Source organism: Prionailurus viverrinus, chromosome D2, assembly GCF_022837055.1.
Source record: "Prionailurus viverrinus isolate Anna chromosome D2, UM_Priviv_1.0, whole genome shotgun sequence".
NCBI lineage: Eukaryota > Metazoa > Chordata > Mammalia > Carnivora > Felidae > Prionailurus > Prionailurus viverrinus.
In genome coordinates this window covers 14,199,305-14,217,864 of record NC_062571.1, presented here as the reverse complement: position 1 = coordinate 14,217,864, position 18,560 = coordinate 14,199,305, and the positions used below count along the sequence as shown (strand labels likewise).

Below are 18,560 nucleotides of genomic sequence, written 5' to 3'. Positions count from 1 at the left end.
ATACCATCAAAAAGGATAAATTACTTAGAAGCAAACAACCCAGGAAGTGAAAGGTGTCTATATGGAAAACTACAAAATGTTCCTAAAAGAAATTAAGACACAAAATGGGTGAAAAGACATCACCCATCATTTAGTGTTTGTTCATTGATTGAAAGACTTAATATTGATAGATATCAGTACTACCCAAAGCAATCTACAGGTTTAAAGTAATCCCTACCGAAATTCCAAGAGCATTTTTTTTCAGAAATAGAATAATCCATCCTGAAATCAATATAGAATCTCAAGGAATGCAAAATAGCCAAAATAATGTTGAAAGAAAAGAATAAAGTTTGAGGTTTCACATTTCTTGATTTCAAAACATTATAAAGCTATAGTAATCAAAACTGACAAGAAGTGTGATACTGGAATAAAGACAGATTTATAGACCAATGAAATAGAAAAGAGAACCCAGAAATAAACCCTGACGTACATGGTTAATGATTTTTGACAAGAATACTAAGATCATTCAATGGGAAAGGACAGTCTTTTCAACAAATAGTGCTAGGAAAGCTGGGTATTCAAATGCAAAAGAATAAAGTTGGATGCTAATTTTACATGATACATAAAAATTAACTCAAAATGGATCAAATATCTAAATGTAAGAGCTGATACTATAAAACTCTTAAAACATAAGGACAAAAGTTTATAAATTGTGTTTGGCAACGATTTCTTGGATATGACACCAAAAGCATAGACAACAAAAGTAAAAATAAATTGGATTATATTAAAATTAAAAACTTTTGCACAGTAAAGGACATAACAGAGTGAAATGGTATGGGAGAAAACACTTGCAAATCATGTATCTGATAAGGGGTCAATATCCAGAATATATAAAGAACTCCTACAACTCAACAACAACAAAAACCAACAATTAAAAATAGACAAAGAACTTGAACAGACATTTCTCCAGAGATGATATACAAATAGCCAACAATCTCATGAAAAGATGCTCCAGATCATTAATTGTGAGGGAAATCATGAAGGAAATCAAAACCACGAGATACCACCTTACATCCATACAATCGCTACAATAAACATTAAAATTAAAAAAATATGTGTTGATAAGGATGTGGAGAAATTGGAACCCTTGTGCACTTTTGATGGAATATAAAATCGTGTGGCCACTATGCAAAACACTATGGCCATTCCTCAAAAAATTGAAAGTAGAATTACCATGTGATCAAGAAGTTCTTCTTCAGGGTATATATACAAAAGAATTGAAATCAGGATCTCAAAGATATCTGTACACTCATGTTCGTGACAGCATTATTCACAATAATTATAGTCAATAGTCTTAGACGATAGTCTTGACAATAGTCAAGAGGTGACACAACCCAAGTGTCCATCAGTGAATAAATGGGTAAACACAATGTTGGTATATCCATACAATGGTATATTATTCAGCCTTAAAAAGGAAAGAAATTCTTCCACATGACACAACATAGATGAACCTTGAGGACATTATACTAAGTGAAATAAGCCAGTCACAAAAATACAAATACCATATTGTCACTCTTATATGAAGTCCTAGAGTAGTCAGAATCTACAGAGGCAGAAAGTAGAATGCTGTTTGCCAGCAGTTATGGGGAGGGAAGAATGGGGAGTTGTTAATGAGTGCAGGGTTTCAGTTTTGCAAGATGAAAAGAGTGCCGGAGATTGATTATACAATATGAATGTACTTAACACTATTGAACTACACTAAACAATGCTTAAAATCGTAAATGTTATGTGGATTTTATCACAATTAAAAACATTTTTTAAAGCAAGAAAACAGAGAACTTTTGAATCCAAACTTAGCTGCACATGAGAATCGTTTGGAAATTTTAAAAAATACAGAGCAGTCACATTTTAATGCAAATTTGCAATAACAAAATGTAAGTATGACTAATAATTCGTTTATGCATAAAATTTCAAATAATGTGACTCTCTTGAAAGTTTAAATGTTAAATAAGAATCACAATATCAGCTCTGGGAGGCCAAGGGAACTATAAATGCCAGGTGGCAGTGTTAACATTCGCTGGCAAACAGAAATACAGTATACTGTGGGAAAAAGGAATCAAGATTTGTAAGTTTTGAACCATGGAATGTTGTCAAGAATGTACCCTTTCTGCAAACAGCACCATTCTCTTAGGATTCTAGGCTCCTTACTAGACAACTTGATCAAGTATATCTAGGGTTGAATCCAAGCAATCTTTTTTTTATATATATTTATTTTTTATATTTATTTTTTCTGAGACAGAGACAGCATGAGCAGGGGAGGGGCAAAGAGAAAGGGAGCAAGAGAATCCCAAGCGGGCTCCATACCATTCAGCACAGAGCCCAACAATGACATGGGGCTTGATCTCACAAACCATGACCCAAGCTGAAATTCAGAGCTGGATGCTCAAGTGACTGAGCCACCCAGGAACCCCCAGGTAATCCGTATTTTTAAAGGATCCCTTGGATTTCTAAGACTAATGGTGTGTATGTAGATAGAGATAGAGAGAGATTATGTCTTAGGCTATGAGGATATAAGATGAAGCAAAAATATAATGACCACAAGGAGCTTATTTTTTAATGAAGAAGTCAGATGATGAAATAAATGGTTACAGTAAAGTACAGTTACAACGGAGGGTACTGTATGTGTGATAAGGAGTATATGGCATTTGGGGAGCACATATCAGCCACACTTCACTGAAGGGGTATATGAACTGGTACCCAGTGGATGGGAAGAAACCAACCAAAGAAAGAGGGGGAAAGTAAGAGTGTTTCAGTAAAAGGAAATGGAGAATGGGTTGAGACCTAGAGCAGAGAAAGAAAAAACATGAATTCAGAGAACTGAAGTGAGTTCAAGGTGAGTGAAGTTCAGAGTATGGGTGGGGAAGTAGTGATGGGTAAGTTAATGGATGGAATAAGGCCAGGTCAGGAAGGACTTGACAAGCCTTGTAGGGAAGATGGCCATTATCCTAAGAGAAAGCGAGGTGAGAGGAGGACCTCTCTGGCTGTAGCATGGAGAATGGAATGGATTGGAGAAGAGACAACAGTGGAGACAGAAGCTCAATTAGCTGTGGCAGCAGTGGTCCAAGTGAGAGAGGAAGACGCATGGGCCAGGGCAGTGGCCACGGGGATGAGATATTTAGGAGAAATAATCTGTAGGTCTTGGTGAATGAATTAGATGTGAAGAAGGGGGGACATTTTTAAAAATGATTCCCGAGTATATGTAGCCTGGGTAGAAATATGAATCATGGTACCATGCCGTGGTTGAAGGTTGAGGGGGAAGATATCACATCCATTTGAGAAGGCCAGATTTGAGGTGTCTGGGATGTCCACCATGCAGATGGTATCCAGTAGAAGTGTCTTAACTAGAGATCACCAGCTGGGCTTTGAAACTAGAACAGTAGATGAGGTTGCTCAGTGACTGCAGAACAAAAAGAGAGGAGATAGTAGAAGAGAAATCTAGGAAAATACTGAAGAAGTCTTTCAGAGGAAGCTTTGGAAGTGGGCGGAGAGGTTCGAGGACACCAAGAGGAGTGTGCGGAGTTGGAAGTCAAGAAAGGTGCTTCAAGGAGGAATAGTCAACAACGTCAGAGGCTTCCAAGAGAAAGGGGAACATCCGAAGGTACCTGTTGGGTATAGCAGTGCAGAGCTCATTAGTAATCAGGCCAAGGGTCTGGGTGAGTGGTGGGAGCTGATGCTGCGTTAGTAAACGGAAGAGTGAGAGAGGTGGGTGTGGGGGACTTGAGTGCAGACAACCATTCTGAAAAATCTTGGCTCTGAAAGAGGGGATGAGGGAGGACAGGGGGCTGACAGGATGCTTGCTTTTGCTTTGGGGGGTATATGTTAAGGTTGGTGAGGCTTAGGCCTATCTAAATGGTGACAGAAAGGATCCAAAAGAAAGGGGGACTATTGAGAGTGTTCGCTGGGGAGTGAGCACAGGCTGCGGGTCTGGCTCCACCACTGACTGAACTTGAATACATCATTTAATCTGTCTGGGCCACAGCATCTTTATCTGTACCTTGCAGGGTTTCTCTACAATTACGGTTTTCAAACTGCACTCCTCAGAACTGTCTGAGAGCACTCACATTTCAACTTCAACCACAGCGACCTTGACCTCTCTTGCGTGTTTTTAAATAATGTTTTTTTTATTTTTAGTAATTTAATACATGTACATACTTTGAGAAAGCAAATGGTAGTAAAATAATTATTTTAAAAAAATTGCAGCCCCTGTCCATACCTCCTCACTCTCAGCCACTCCCAATTCTTGTGTTATTTATGCCAATTTATGTGAAATTCTTATCTCCGTGTTTCTCCCATGTAGACGTCTATTGATTTCTGACCCCTCCTATACCCACTTGCCCTGATTCTGTTCCCGTCAACATAATGCTACCTCAACATTTGGTTAATAGTGTTTTCATTATTATAAGCATCCAAATAGTACCCAGAGACTGTCTCCTTTTATGAACAACTTGTCATTTCTCCTGCCAGAAACATTTGCCTCTTTTGTCTCATTTACCCTGATTTCCAGTAATGATTGATATTTTTTCCTAAATCTCCTGCCATCTCAAAAACCTGCCAATATATTCCCTGTGCTGGTTTGATCAGAAGACTTCCCTGGAGATTCCATTTCCAGAGCCCCACGTGATCTGCCGTGGAGCCTCCTCCTGGGACTAGCTTTCACTCTTGCCTGTGTTGGAGCCATGCCTCCTGCTGCCATATCTTCTTTCTTGGTTTATACCCTTGTGTTGGTGCAGCCTGTCCTCTAATAGTAAGGGAGACTATGTTTTTGAGTACTGTATAACTGAAAATGTCTTTATCCTACTGTGCCATTTAATTGGTGGTTGGCTGGTAACAGAATTTTGGCTCCCAAAAAACATTGCCCTTGAAAAATGCTAAAGTCATTATTGTATAGCTTCCATTTTGGTTTTTGAGATATCAGATGCTATTACAATTTGCTACCCCTTGGACCTATTTGGTTTTATTTTTCTTGAGAGCTTTTACATTTTCTCTTTATCCCTTCATGTCACAAATATGTGCCTTGTTTTGGTTCTTCCTTCAGCCAGTTTTCTTGGTACTTGGTAGGCCCTTTTGTTATGAAGATTCATATCCTACTTTTCTAAAAACATTTTTTGCATTATTTCTTTTGTAATTTTCTCCACTTCATTTTTTCCATTTTCCCTTTAGTCTAGAGTTTCTTTTAGTTTAATATTGGACCTCCTGGCTTGACCTTCTAATGTTACCTTCCTCCTCCTCCTTCTCTCTCTTTCTCTTTCCTCTCTCATGAGAGATTATCTTGGCTTTATGTGCAATTCTTCTATTTAATCTTTTTAGTTTAGCTATCCTTTATTTAATTTCTGAGATTGTCTCCTTTTTATAGCCATTTGTTCTTGTTTCATTGATATAATTTCTTCTCTTCTCTCTCCAGGGACATTCTCCCCCAACTCTAACTATAAATCCTACCTATCCTTGAATGTTCAGGTCAAAATCCGTATCTTGTGTGAGGCCTTGTCCAATCAGTTCAAATCTCTTCCTTAAACATGAATTCTATGGCACTGTTATATTCCATACCATCTAATACGTGATTAAATTTGCATTTCTTGCTGTTGAGGAAATCAGTTTTCTCTCCCTGATCGCACTCTAATATTCTCAAGACCAAGGAAGCACTGTTTACTTGTTCTTTTTCAGCCAGAGTGCCTTGTCTAGAATTGTGAATACAACAAGTGATAAATAAGTGCTTATTGGTTTAAAAAAAATGGCCATCCTAATTCCACTGAGTCAGGCTGTCCTAGTTGGGTTATTCAAGAACAATGTTTTAGTGACTTTTATTGACTTTCCCATGAAACTCTCTACTTAGATTTCATAGAGAAAGCACAACTTTCTTTTTTCACTATATTTCGTTGGTTTAGGAAATATCTAATAAATTATGCAGTTGAAATAACCAAGAACAGTTGGCACAAGCAGGATTGGAAATAAACAACATCTAAATCTCTGCTAACACATAACTCAGTTGGTAGAAACCAAAGGGTTTGAGCTTGCTGGAGAATACCCTGCCAGCCTTGAGTACTTGCTCTGCCAAAGAAAGAAGGGCATTTCAACTGTCATATCATTTAAGCAAAAACAAGTCAAGAGTCTCTACTATACTCTATTCTTTGTGTACCAAGAAGAGGTATCTGGAAGAAAAGAATTTGTGCTCATCATCTCTCTTGAGTCCCCTTGCAATCAAGGGTATATATACCTGACATAGATTAGTACACAGCCTTTAGTCTTAAAACAGCACAAGTTTCACTGGCTCAGGGCCAATCATCTTGGTCTCCTTAGAACCCAGATCTGCCCATCTTAGCTGTACTTCCCCAGCCATCAGTCCACAAAGGGCCAAAAGAACTCTACTGGGCTCAGAAATCTTGCCTTTTCCATCTCCAGGATGGATCCCCCTTCCCCACCACTTCTACAACCATCACACTTTGGAAGACTCACACATAGATTCTTTCTCTTTCCTTCTCTCATGAGAGATTATCTTGGCTTTATGTGCAATTCTTCTATTTAATCTTTTTAGTTTAGCTATCCTTTATTTAATTTCCAAGATTGTCTCCTTTTTTATAGCCATTTGTTCTTGTTTCATTGATATAATTTCTTCTCTTCTCTCTCCAAGGAAATTCTCCCCCAACTCTAACTATAAAACAGCACAAGTTTCACTGGCTCAGGGCCAATCATCTTGGTCTCCTTAGAACCTAGAGAGGACATAACGTGTCCAACTGACTTCGGATGGCCCCTGCCACAGCATGAATCATTTTTTATACTAGTGAGTCAGGGAAACTTAGAAATCCTACTTTAATTGTGCTCCCTTAAGAAGGGTAACCTCTAAGTAGAGTTAAAATTTGTACTTCCTGGGGCTCCTGGGTGGCTCAGTCGGTTAAGCATCTGACTTTGGCTTAGGTCATGATCTATGGTCTGTGGGCTTGAGCCCTGTGTCGGGCTCTGTGCTGACAGCTCAGAGCCTGGAGCCTGCTTCGGATTCTATGTCTCCCTCTCTCTGTGCCTCTCCCCCACTCGCATTGTCTCTCCCTCTCTCTGTATCAAAAATAAATAAACATTAAAAAATTTTTTTAAATTTGTATTTCCTATTGATCATGCTGAAAGGACTGACACCACTTTATGGCTACTGTCAAACACAAACTTGAAGGAAGCCATCCCTGGTCATCACCCCTGAAGGAAAGAAGACTGTTCCGTGCACAGGAACTCAAGAAAACCCCCTAGAAAAATTCCACTGAAATATTGTATGAAGATCATGCAGCAGCAGAAACATCAACCTATCAGATAAGAGCTTCGTCTGTATAAAGCCGCACTGGAATCAATTCAGTCGAATTGGTTTCATGGTAACTTTAGAAATTCGGACGTATTCCCCTGGTGGTGGTTTAGAAGCAACAGAGGCCCCTGAGTTCAGTGAAAGAGCATGCGTTTCCCTGTCTCTTCTGTGGCGATCCCACAGTCAAGTCATGAGCGAAGGCGGATTGCATTTTGGATTAATGATAAGAACAAATTAAAATAAAAATCACGCCAAATCCCCTTTGATGCGTGCTCTTAATTTTTCTCCTCTCCTGCTGCATTTTAAATTTAAGTGGCATAGACTACAGCTATCCCCCCACCCCCTTCCCCCACGCTGGGGTATTTGGCTTATTCTAGTTATTTCTTTTCTCTCACTCCTGTCCTCACTCGCTCATGCATCGGCTGCACTGGGCACAGTCTGTGCGCCTGGGCGCTGACGGCCATGGGATCCAGGCTCCTTGCCCACCCATCCCCTTGCCTGGCTGTCAGGGCAGCAGAGCAATGACCTTGGCTCCCACGCGGTCCTGGCAATAGCAGGCTGTCTGCAGACCAAGCCCCTCTCAGGGGGTTGATGTCCTCTCCATCTACCCCACGGCCTCCTTTGCTGTCTTCTTCTGCGTGTGGAAGGTTAGCTTTGTTTTTCTGACCTGGTTTTCCATACACTCATGGTCCTTTCCCCTGGAATCCAGAAGAGCATTCAAAAACCTCCTTCTATCGGTGGTTCCTCACCTCCCTCTCTGTTCTGATGCTGAGCTCTTGAATCTGTGCTAGTTTCTTAGGTGGCATGGAGACATGAACTTCCACATGGCTGAAGGACAGACCCTAAAAAAGGCCTCATAGAGAAAATGCAGATAGTTAACACTAGTTGTATCATAGCCAAAATGTATTAGAGGCACCCAAGAAAGGACTTCCCCTGGCTGACCAGAGATAATTCCAGCTGGAGGCAAACTTTTTAAAAAATATGTTTTAGTGAGTTATCTTCGAGTATTCTTCCCGCCCCCCCACCCCCCCGAAAAAGATCTAGTGACTTCCTTCTCTTAACAAGCAGGTAAAAGAATGCCTCAGTCAGTCGCCATGGAACTGGGCCTTCTTCAGATCAGATAAGCCCAACACTCCACTACCTCTGTCTAGAACCATCAGTTCCAAACTTAGCATGAGCAGAAGGAATAATCATCTATGATGTCAGACCGTCGTGGGACATTTTCTTCAATGGACTAAAGCAATAGGTTGAAGAGCTATTTAATAGATGTTCCAAAAAACATAATAATAAGCAACCCCACCCCTTCCTCATCTGCTTTAAAAATGGGTATAGGGGAAAAAATGATCTGTCTCAACCCAAGAATATAATAACACTGCCTCTCTTTCCTTGTTTTAGGGAATGCTGTCGATTTTTTGGAGACAATGGCTTGACTTTGAAGGTGTTTTTTACCAAGGCAGCACCCTTTGGTGTTCTTTGGACACTCACAAACTACCTGTACTTACATGCAATAAAGAAAATAAACACTACGGATGTCTCCGTCTTATTCTGCTGCAACAAAGCTTTTGTGTTCTTGCTCTCATGGATCGTTCTCAGGGACAGGTTCATGGGAGTGAGGGTAAGTTCCTTATTCTCTGTCTTCCTCCCTCACTTGGTCATGTCAACCAAAACCTGCCCATTGGCTTGCTTACTTCCATGTGCTGCGTCATAAGCATAAACTGCTGACCACTTCCCTTCTGATTTGCAGCAGAAAAGGAGCCCCGGCAGAGGGCCTGGTTCTTGGTGCGCCTTGCAAACTCTCTTGCTTGCAAACCATACTAGACCAGCATTCATTAAAGCACCGTTCATTTCAAGCATTTCAGCAAGCATTCCCCAAAGTGTGTGCCAGTCGGGGACCCAACCTGGGGATGGTGATGCATTTCCTCTCTGCGTGCTTTCTCTCTCTCTCCTGGGCAGCAGTGCCCTGCAGCCTGGAGCTCTCTGCTAACCCTATCGCTCTTTGCTTAGGACGCATCTGAAAGCCTGAGGATCCTTCCGCATCCACATATGCGCGCAGTCTTGGTAGACCCTTTGTCTGGACCGTGTGTACAAGCCAAAGTGGGCCGGATGCACTTAGGCTAAATCCAGACTGTGGAGGGCCGGTTTCATTTCCTTCACACCCCAGGCGAAGGGAGAGGGAAATTATATCCTGTGAATTACTTCTTGTTGTGAGATCCGAGACTTAGTAAATTCCGTCAAAATCTAGTCAACCTCAGCCAGTCAAATTTCCTAACAGTTGTGTGAAATATGATAGGTGCATTGTCAACTGTCAGCTGTAATAGCAAGGGACTCACCCTGAATGAAAGCACAAGGTGACAGTTCAGTTGACAGAGTCCTGGTGGCTTCTGCTCGCCTCCCTTTGGTGGCCAGGAGCTGATACTGCCCCATCACCTCATTGCCACAAACAAGGACAAAAGAGGATTTGGCCACACAGCCCGTCCTCTTGTAGACAGGACACATCGCTTACTCCTTCCTGCCCGTCGGGCCACGTGGGCCGGCCATGCAGCTGAGAGCCCTGTTGATGGGCAGCTCTGTGACCGTGAACCACACAGGCATCCAGCAAGGGGCAGGCTCCACTCCAGGCCCTCCACTTGTATCCTTTGCTCATTGTCCTGAGGACAATGACATCACCCTGATGGAGGATTCACACCCACCTAGTTACTCAAACAGCAGTGGGGACATGAGTCAACTGCTGAGTAGTATTTTTAGCTTGCAGTAGGGGGAAATTTTGTTTTGAGTCTCAGTGTTAATTTTGGAATTAAAACTCGCTCACTGTGCTACCACCCAGAAAAGCTTTCAGCAAATACATGATCTAATACTTCGCCACAAAAAACACAGGTGCTTCCAGCGGTAATCTGTCCAACAGCCTGCCTGCCTGGACTCTGCAGACTCCAATGTCCTGGAGCCCATTGTGACTTCATTTGGCTGCCGCATGCCAAGGGAATTCAGGAAACTCTTCGGCATGATTCTCATGTCCAAAGCAAATTCCAAATGAGACTCTGTTAATCGGGAAGAGAAACTTCAAGATGAATTCTGCACTGAAGCTGGATTTTTTTTTTTTTTTGAGGTTAAGAGAAGTAGGCTGGAAAATACTTGAAACCCTCCTAGACCCGTAGAGAACAATGTGACATGCCCAGATCTTTTCTTTGTTGCTATTCACGGATAGGAAGGTTTTCTCCCATGACATCCCTTGAACTATGATCCTGTCTAGCCATCCTGGCCACTTGGTCAGTTTGGTCTGCACTGACCACTATATACCGAACAAAATTTTGTGTTGAAGCCATCACTAGGCCAGCACTGAAAAGAAGGTCCCAGAAGCTGGTACTGGCGATGAAATTTTGTAACCTATAAAGTGCTGTGTAGCTATGGGTCTCTCTAATAAGCATTAATCCTCTGAGAAGCATGTGACCCCCCCTCCCCCATCCAAGAGCTTCCCACTCCAAGTCATGGTGTATTCCCCTCTTCCCATCTTTAAGAATTCAGAGAGCTACCAAATCTGTGAGACCCCAGCAGCGGCCAGAGTGATGGGAAATCTCCCCCTTGATAACAGATGGGAAACCTAGGTCCAAGATAATATCTAACTGGTGCAAGGGTTCTTTTAGATTTCCCTCAGACTGCTGGGTTATCCAAGCACAAAATTTCCAGACATTGGAGGAAACTGACAGTGTTCCCCATCCTGGGGGCTGAGCATATGAGCTGGAGAATCTCACAGACGTTAAGACAAAGGAGCACCAACCTTCTGTTTGTGGGAACAGCCCGCCCAGAGGATCTGCGTTATTACGACAGTTACATCACAAGGGCTGTGGTTCCTGGAAAACATCAACTGGTCCAGGTCACATGGGCTGGCCAAGAAGAAGCAAACATATCTTCTCATGCTGGAGAGATCCCGACCACTTAAGGCTTATCAGAGGGGACTGTTGAAAGCAGCCCACGTTGGCCATTGTGTCCCCTTTCACCCTGTGCTTAGATGGGCTTTCCGTACGTCCCCCCGGCTCTCCAGATTCAGGGTTTCTGATGCAATAGGGAGATGTTCCAGTCTAGAGTCAAACGACTAGGCTTTGGATTTTGATTCCACTCTTACAAGCTGTTGGGCCTTGAGCAAGTTACTTAACGTCTCTGAGCCTTTGTTACTTATTTTATAGGACAGTTGTGAGAATAAAATACGACAATGTATGCTCGGCACATAATATCCAGTAACTGTTATCTTTCTCAGTGTTGTTATTTTGATCATTCCTTCTCAGTTGGAGGGGTTTGTTGGATCAGCTCCATTCTTCTGGTGACAGTCCCGGAAGCCGACAGATGTCTAGGGAGGCAGTTTTGTGTAGCAAAAACAGCGGCTGAACGAAAGCAGGTAGAACTTGGGGCATGAGGAAGGCCTCTGCTAAAGCCAAAGCCCTCCCAGCTGTGCTCAGCAGCTGGATAAAGAAGCCTTGTCTGGGGGAGACCCCCATCTCGGTAGAAACGGAAGATGATGGGATCTTCTGCTTCCTGGGCATCTGTTCATAACAGCCCCCAATAGCTAGGGCTTTCCAGCCAGGAGGGACTGGGGCAGAAGCAAGACAGCCACCTGAGAGATCATTCACGTGGGCCCCCAAAGCCCAGCAGCACATTCCCCGGGGATCCGTGCTTTTTCCCAGACCAGTTCCCATCTCAGATTCCGGCTGATGTTTTCAATAACGATAGTGCTTTCTTGGTGTCCCCAGAGGGGCCATCCCTGAATGGTAGCTCCACTTCCGATCTCGACTGCCTTCTGTTTGGGAGGCTGCCCCCTGCCACCTGAGCACAGCTGGGGGGAGCTGGGACACAGAGCACGGCGGGGGAGGGGGGCTGGGGGGGGGGTCACTGGAGGGCTCACAGCCAGCCCCTTCCTGTTACACTCTTCTGAGTGGGGAAGAGCAGCCAGGAGCTGAGAGGGGAAGTGTTAGGGGAAGTATATTTAAAACGTGTCCTTTCCATTTCTCAAAATTGCCCCCAACTGTCAACATCCACAGTGCAGCACCCGGGGCTTGGTTGGGCAGAGGACGCGCGGCCCATCGCGGTCTGGGCAGAGTAGAGGGCAGAGCCTGTCTGAGAGGGGGCCCGACTGTGGTGCTGCACCCACCTTTCCTCCTGGATGTCTGAGGGCTTCACCTCCTTCCGCTCAGCCTGACATTGGAGATGGGGTGGTGCGGCCACAGGGGACGCAAGGCGCATCACTGAGTTGCTGGAGCTCTGAATCCAAAGCCCCCGGGGCCAGGCAGGCTTTGGTGGGGTCACCACGCGAGGCGAGGCCACCAGTAAAAGGGTAATTGGCACCACACTGGCCTCGGAGTCTCCTGTGTCTAAGTCTCCTCCCCTCCAGCTGGAGAAGAGATGGTGATCTCACCCTTCTTGGTCTTAGGGCCTCTGTCAGCCACCCAGTCTGAAGCCCCAAGTCCCCGTTTTGGGACAGGTCAGTGGGCTACCTGGAGGGGGTGGTGGAAGGTGGGAGAAAGGAGGGCCGGGGGAAATTCGGCTGTCTACTTTTCTTTATTTCCTCCTCAAACCCCGCATCCTCCCTCAGGAACACCCCGATCTAGACAAGGGACATGGGAAACCACAGGACAGGCGTGTCTGGCCTTGCTGGATAGTGATGAGAGCGCGAGCAGGGGGAGGGGCAGAGAAAGAGGGAGACACAGAATCTGAGCTGTCAGCACAGAGCCCGACGCGGGGCTCGAACCCACGAACCAAGAGATCATCACCTCAGCTGAAGTCGGATGCTTAACGGACTGAGCCACCCAGGCGCCCCTGCACGTGTTTTTTTAAAGATAGAATTGGGATCTTGAAAGAAAACGCCAGGCTTGAGGGAGGACTTCCAGGTCCTGCCCCCACCCCCCCAAATCCATAGGGTGTTTCAGCTCTGCCCTGCTGTTGGGGGGGCGTTAAGAGTGAGCTTAGCTCCAGCACCATGGGTGTGCCCCAGGCTCAGGGCTAGGGGTCCCATCAGGGCTGCTGGTGCCAGGAGAGTGGGGGCCTCACAGTGGAGCTCACAGGAGTCCCCTGTGACCTGTGGCAGGGACTCCGAAGAGGAGAACTGGAGGTCTGAGCCAGTGAGGTGGGGGGGGGGGGACCACAATCCCCCGGTGCCACCTGTCAGAATGAAATCTTGGGGCCCGGGCTCCCGACTGCTGACTGGAAGGTTCTCCCTCTTACCCCCCCAACCCCTTCCCTCCACTCTTTTGCACAGCTCAGCGCAGGCGGAAGCTTTCAGCCCTTCATTATTTACCCAGTAGGGAAGACAGAGCCAGAGGCTGGAGACCAGCCTTGTAAGTCTTCAGGAGAAAATAAGCCCCTGATCCCCTTCATTTCCTTGAAACTTCAGCCCCAAGTTTGAAAAGGCGCAAATACCGTTGGGGCTGCACCAAATCGTCTGAAACGCAGTTATTTTCTTCCCTCCTTCTTTTTTTCTAGTTATTCTTCTCTTCTGCGGACCTCCGGTGCCCAGCCAGGTTAAACTGTTCCAAGCGGCATCTTTGCGCTGTGTGTGTCCCCTGGACCAGAAGCCGCCCTCTTTCCCTGCCGGCCTTATCGCTTGCCCCTCTCTTCTTCTGGAGGGGGGAAGAAAACCCCCTTACGGTCTTCAGTCTCTGTTTCTTTCCCTACGTGAGCAGTCACACACAGCATGGGTAGCATCTGAGTATGAAATAGATTCCGTGTGTGATGCGGGATGAAGCATCTGCCTAACAGCGAGTCACTAACCCAGAAAGGACAAGTAGGCAGACACGGGCCTGGCACTTCTCTAGCAGATGACCATCACGTGCTCTCTCAAGAGCCTCTGTGTTCTCCGGGCAGATTTATCATGACACGGAAGTACTGTGTGAGGAACATACCAGAAGTTTGTAACTCAGGCTGCGTGACGCTCAACCGCAGTACCTTGCACTAACCTGAAATTTTTATGTTTAAGCCGCGAAGGAAACCACAGTTCAAACATCAGACAGGGTGGTTGGCGGTAGCATGTGACGTGAGCCAGCCTTTCCTGTTGAGATAAACAGTGACTTTGCAACCAGACAGACCTGAAATTGGGCGTCCCCGCTCAGCCACACACCAGCGCTGTGACTTTGGGCGAGTTACGTAGCCTCCCTGAGCCAAAGCTTTCATGTTTACAAAATGAAACGAGTGATCGTATCTACCTGTTTTGAGGATAAAGCGGGAAAATACATAGAGAACACTTAGCCCGTGACCCCCGAGTTAGTAAGTGGCGACTGATATTGTTGTAGGCAGCTGAGGTCAACTTTGATCCGTTAAGAGAGAGAAAGCTCCCAGCGAACCCAGTAGCAGAAACTTGTATCGCGCACATTTGTTCTGGCCTCCCCGTGTTTTGCCTACAGCACCCCCACTCGGCACCAGCAACATTTTGGTAGCTCCCTGACCGCCTCGGGTCCAAACTTGTCCTTGTTCGCCGCGCTGATGCATTTCTCCTTTGCGAAATGTCATCCCACGGAGTCGGTCTCCTGGGTATTCCGACAGTTTCATTGGGCCCAGCGGCAGGAATGTGTACGTCTCCCTGGAAGGGCCATTCCACCCAAGAAGTCTATATCCGGATAATGACAGGATTAGGGGGGGTCGGTGGGGGGCGGGGGTGATGGCCCTGCAGCAGCTAAGAAAAGGAGCTGCCCTCCCAGGGTGAGGACACTGTTGCCCTTTGTCATATGACACTCACTCTATCAGAAGACCCTACTGCTGGCATGTTAAATGGGGTCATGATCTGCGCCCTCTCTCTGTTGAGATACAAAGTACGTAAAAGAAAGATCCCATGAGGTGCTTTCAGAATGTTGGGAAGGAACCGAGGTGACTTCCAGGTGCTGTCTACCAACCCTTGTCACGGCCAAACCACCTGCTGTTGGCGTTACGGCCGCCTCCCCTGCGGTTCCCAAGGCTCCCAGTGACGGGCCACCACGGGATGAGCATGTCTCCTTGCTAACAGCCATTCCGGGTTCTTCAGTCGCACCAAGCTTTACTGAGCAAGAACAGAAATTTCGCTCGTTCTCCAGAGACCTGGAAAGGAGACCCCACTCTTCCGTCCCATTACTGAACTTCCATGAGCTTTTCTACCGCATTCACCCTCCAGCGGCCCATCGGATTCCCCACCACTACCCTCACCGCTGTCTTCTTCCTTCTGTCCAGATTGTGGCCGCCATCCTCGCCATCGCTGGGATCGTGATGATGACCTATGCGGATGGCTTCCACAGCCACTCTGTCATCGGCATAGCGCTGGTGGTGGGCTCTGCATCCATGTCTGCCCTCTACAAGGTAAGTACGCGCAGAGCAAGCTCCCTGAGCTTTCCCAGGAGAGAACAGCGGGCCTCTGCGTGGCTGGCCCAGTACGTTTGGGGCGCCTTGATGGCACCTGTGTTTTAAGGTGAGCAGCATACAGACTTGTAGTGATGAGGCGTGCACCTGCTCTTGGCTTTGGCTGTCTAGATCTTGCCATCGACGGCCGTATCTTTGCAGTACTGGGGATAACATAGATGGAACAGTGGATCAGCAGTGTCAGATGTCGGTGACTTCATGGTTTGGCAAGGACTGGAGGAGGATCGGGGGCCCTAAAGGGCTGGTTCGGTGTTGGGGGAGATGATTTCCCACCAGGTCTGACGTGAAGATTTAAATACCCGGTGCAGCCTTGTCAATGAAACCTTTCATCCCATGGTTTGTGCAGCTACCCGTACTCAGCATGAATCCATAATGCATTTGGAGCACTGCCCGGAGATCTGAAGAACAACTACTATGATATGGGGATTATAACCTATTTTTGACAAAATGTTGGGAAGTGCTGGAAAGCATGTCCCAACTGCAGGTGTGGATGGGACCATTAAAAAAAAAATTAACATTTACTTATTTTTTTTTAACGTTTATTTATTTTTGAGACAGAGAGAGAGACAGAGCATGAACGGGGGAGAAGCAGAGAGAGAGGGAGACACAGAATTGGAAGCAGGCTCCAGGCTCTGAGCCATCAGCCCAGAGCCCGACGCGGGGCTCGAACTCACGGACCGCGAGATCGCGAGATCGTGACCTGAGCCAAAGTCGGACGCTTAACTGACTGAGCCACCCAGGCGCCCCAACGTTTACTTATTTTTGAGAGAGAGACAGGGTGCGAGTGGGGGAGGAGCAGAGAGAGAGGGAGACACAGAATCCGAAGCAGGGTCCAGGCTCTGAGCTGTCAGCACAGAGCCCGACGCGGGGCTCGAACTCACAAACTGCGAGATCATCACCTGAGCTGAAGTCAGATGCGTAACCTACTGAGCTGCCCAGGCGCCCCTGGATGGGACCAGTGTTGATCCCCACTCTCTGCTCCCCCACCCCATCATGGCTTCTGGCTGCTCTCCCTCCTCCTTCCCTTTCTTCCTCTCTCCTTCTTTTATGTCCATGGTGAAGAATGCAAATAGTCTCTGATCTCCAAGCTGGGAGCCTGACCTGGAGGTTTCGAGGAGGATCCAGGGAGGAGTGAGGATTTAGCCTTGAGACTTAACTGGCCCTTTGGGGATCCAGACAGTAGGACAGAGAAAATGACGTATGGTAGAGAGGTATAAGAAAAGGCACTTTTTCCCAGCTCTGTGCATAAGACATTTTGTGGTTTGGGAATGCGAAATAACGGCACCTTCCCGTCCTTCATCAGCTCCCTGCCCTCACTGTCCACAGAGAGACGCACACAGGCCATCTTCCTTCTCCGGAACACAGCTCGCCAAGAGGATGTGATAGGCCCACGCCGCTCTGAGACTTCAAAGACACTATTCAAATGCAGAAAGTAGGACAAGGCCACACTCGGCTGCACTCGATTAGCTGCGTGCTAATGGGAAGCAGAGGGCACACGGAAATGCAATCAATCCACAATGAGCACAAATAATGCTGATTTTGATTCCCATTTCCCATCTCCTCCCCTGCCCCCTCCTTACGCAGAGGGGCTAGCGGGTGGAAGCCTGAGCAATTTATTTCCTTCTTTGTGCCCCTTGCACGTATGCCCAGAAATACCTGAAAGACTTGAGAACTGGCTGAAAAAAAGGAAGATTGTGGATCGTTCCCTGAAGGCTGCCTCTGTAATCCCAGCTTCCCAGCCTCCAGGCACATCTATCCCTCTCTCTCCGGCCCTCACACATTTGAAATATGTACAAACAAGAAAAGGTGTAAGAACTCAGAGTGGGGCAGGCGCGTTCCACTAAAACCCTTGCCGGTTCTGGAATGAGGTGGCGGGATGGAGCAGAGATGAGCTGAGTGTTACAGTCCCTCTACCTCCGATTTGCAGAACATGGCTCTGCAGCCAAAGCTCTTTTCACTGAGGGCAAGCTGTGTTGTGCCAAGTCAGAGATCCATCAGACGAACGGTAGTCACTTGTAATTTCTGTGGCTTCCTCCTCTTCAGACTCTCTGAACCTGGGGTGTCGTGTGATGAATACAACACAGACAGGGGCACCTGGGTGGCTCAGTTAGTTGAGGGTCCGACTTTGGCTCGGGTCGTGATCTCATGGCTCATGAGTTTGAGCCTCGCGTCGGGCTCTGTGCTGTCAGCTTGGAGCCTGGAGCCTGCTTCGGATTCTGTGTCTCCCTCTCTCTTTCTCGGCCCTTCCCCACTTGTGTGCTCTCTCACACGCACGCGCTCTCGCTCTCTCTCAAAAATAAGTAAACATTCAATGAACACAACACAGACAAATGAAGCCTAGCGTGAAAACCCATGAGTCCTGAAGATGCCTTCTATGAGGCCAGAGATCCGTAACTCTTCATTATGGCGCTACTGAGATTTGGATATGTGTACAGGTGCACATAGGTCAGACCCCACCACCTTTTCCATGAAGCCTGGTAAGGTAGGATTTACCCTTCACGTGGCTGCAGTCCTGTGGTCCAGCCCAGCCTCATCAGGTGCATTCTACTCCCCCTGTGACAAGGTGACGTCTGGGGCGAGTCTTCACCCGGCCTCCTCTGCTTCCTCCGGCAGGTTCTGTTCAAGCTCCTCCTGGGCAGTGCTAAGTTCGGAGAAGCCGCCTTATTTTTGTCCATTTTGGGTGTGTTTAACATCCTCTTCATCACCTGTATTCCCGTCATCCTCTACTTTACCAAAGTGGAATACTGGAGCTCCTTCGATGACATTCCATGGGGAAACCTTTGTGGATTTTCAGTCCTCTTATTGAGTAAGTGTCGATCACCCCGTCAGAATCCCCGCCGTCAGAAGCAAGGATGGGTGAACGGGACCGGGCAGCTCA

The 18,560-nt window shown here is 46.5% G+C and overlaps 1 protein-coding gene across 2 annotated transcripts in view; it reads left to right on the top strand.

Moving 5' to 3' along the window:
- The window catches only part of SLC35F3 (solute carrier family 35 member F3), a 400,268-nt gene that overhangs the window by 376,442 nt on the left and 5,266 nt on the right, over window positions 1–18,560 (top strand). For both annotated transcript variants that reach the window (XM_047824385.1, XM_047824386.1), the window contains 3 exons: window positions 8,714–8,933; window positions 15,497–15,622; window positions 18,296–18,488. In XM_047824385.1, the coding sequence (XP_047680341.1) occupies window positions 8,714–8,933; window positions 15,497–15,622; window positions 18,296–18,488 (539 nt within the window). The remainder of the gene's footprint in view (window positions 1–8,713; window positions 8,934–15,496; window positions 15,623–18,295; window positions 18,489–18,560) is intronic.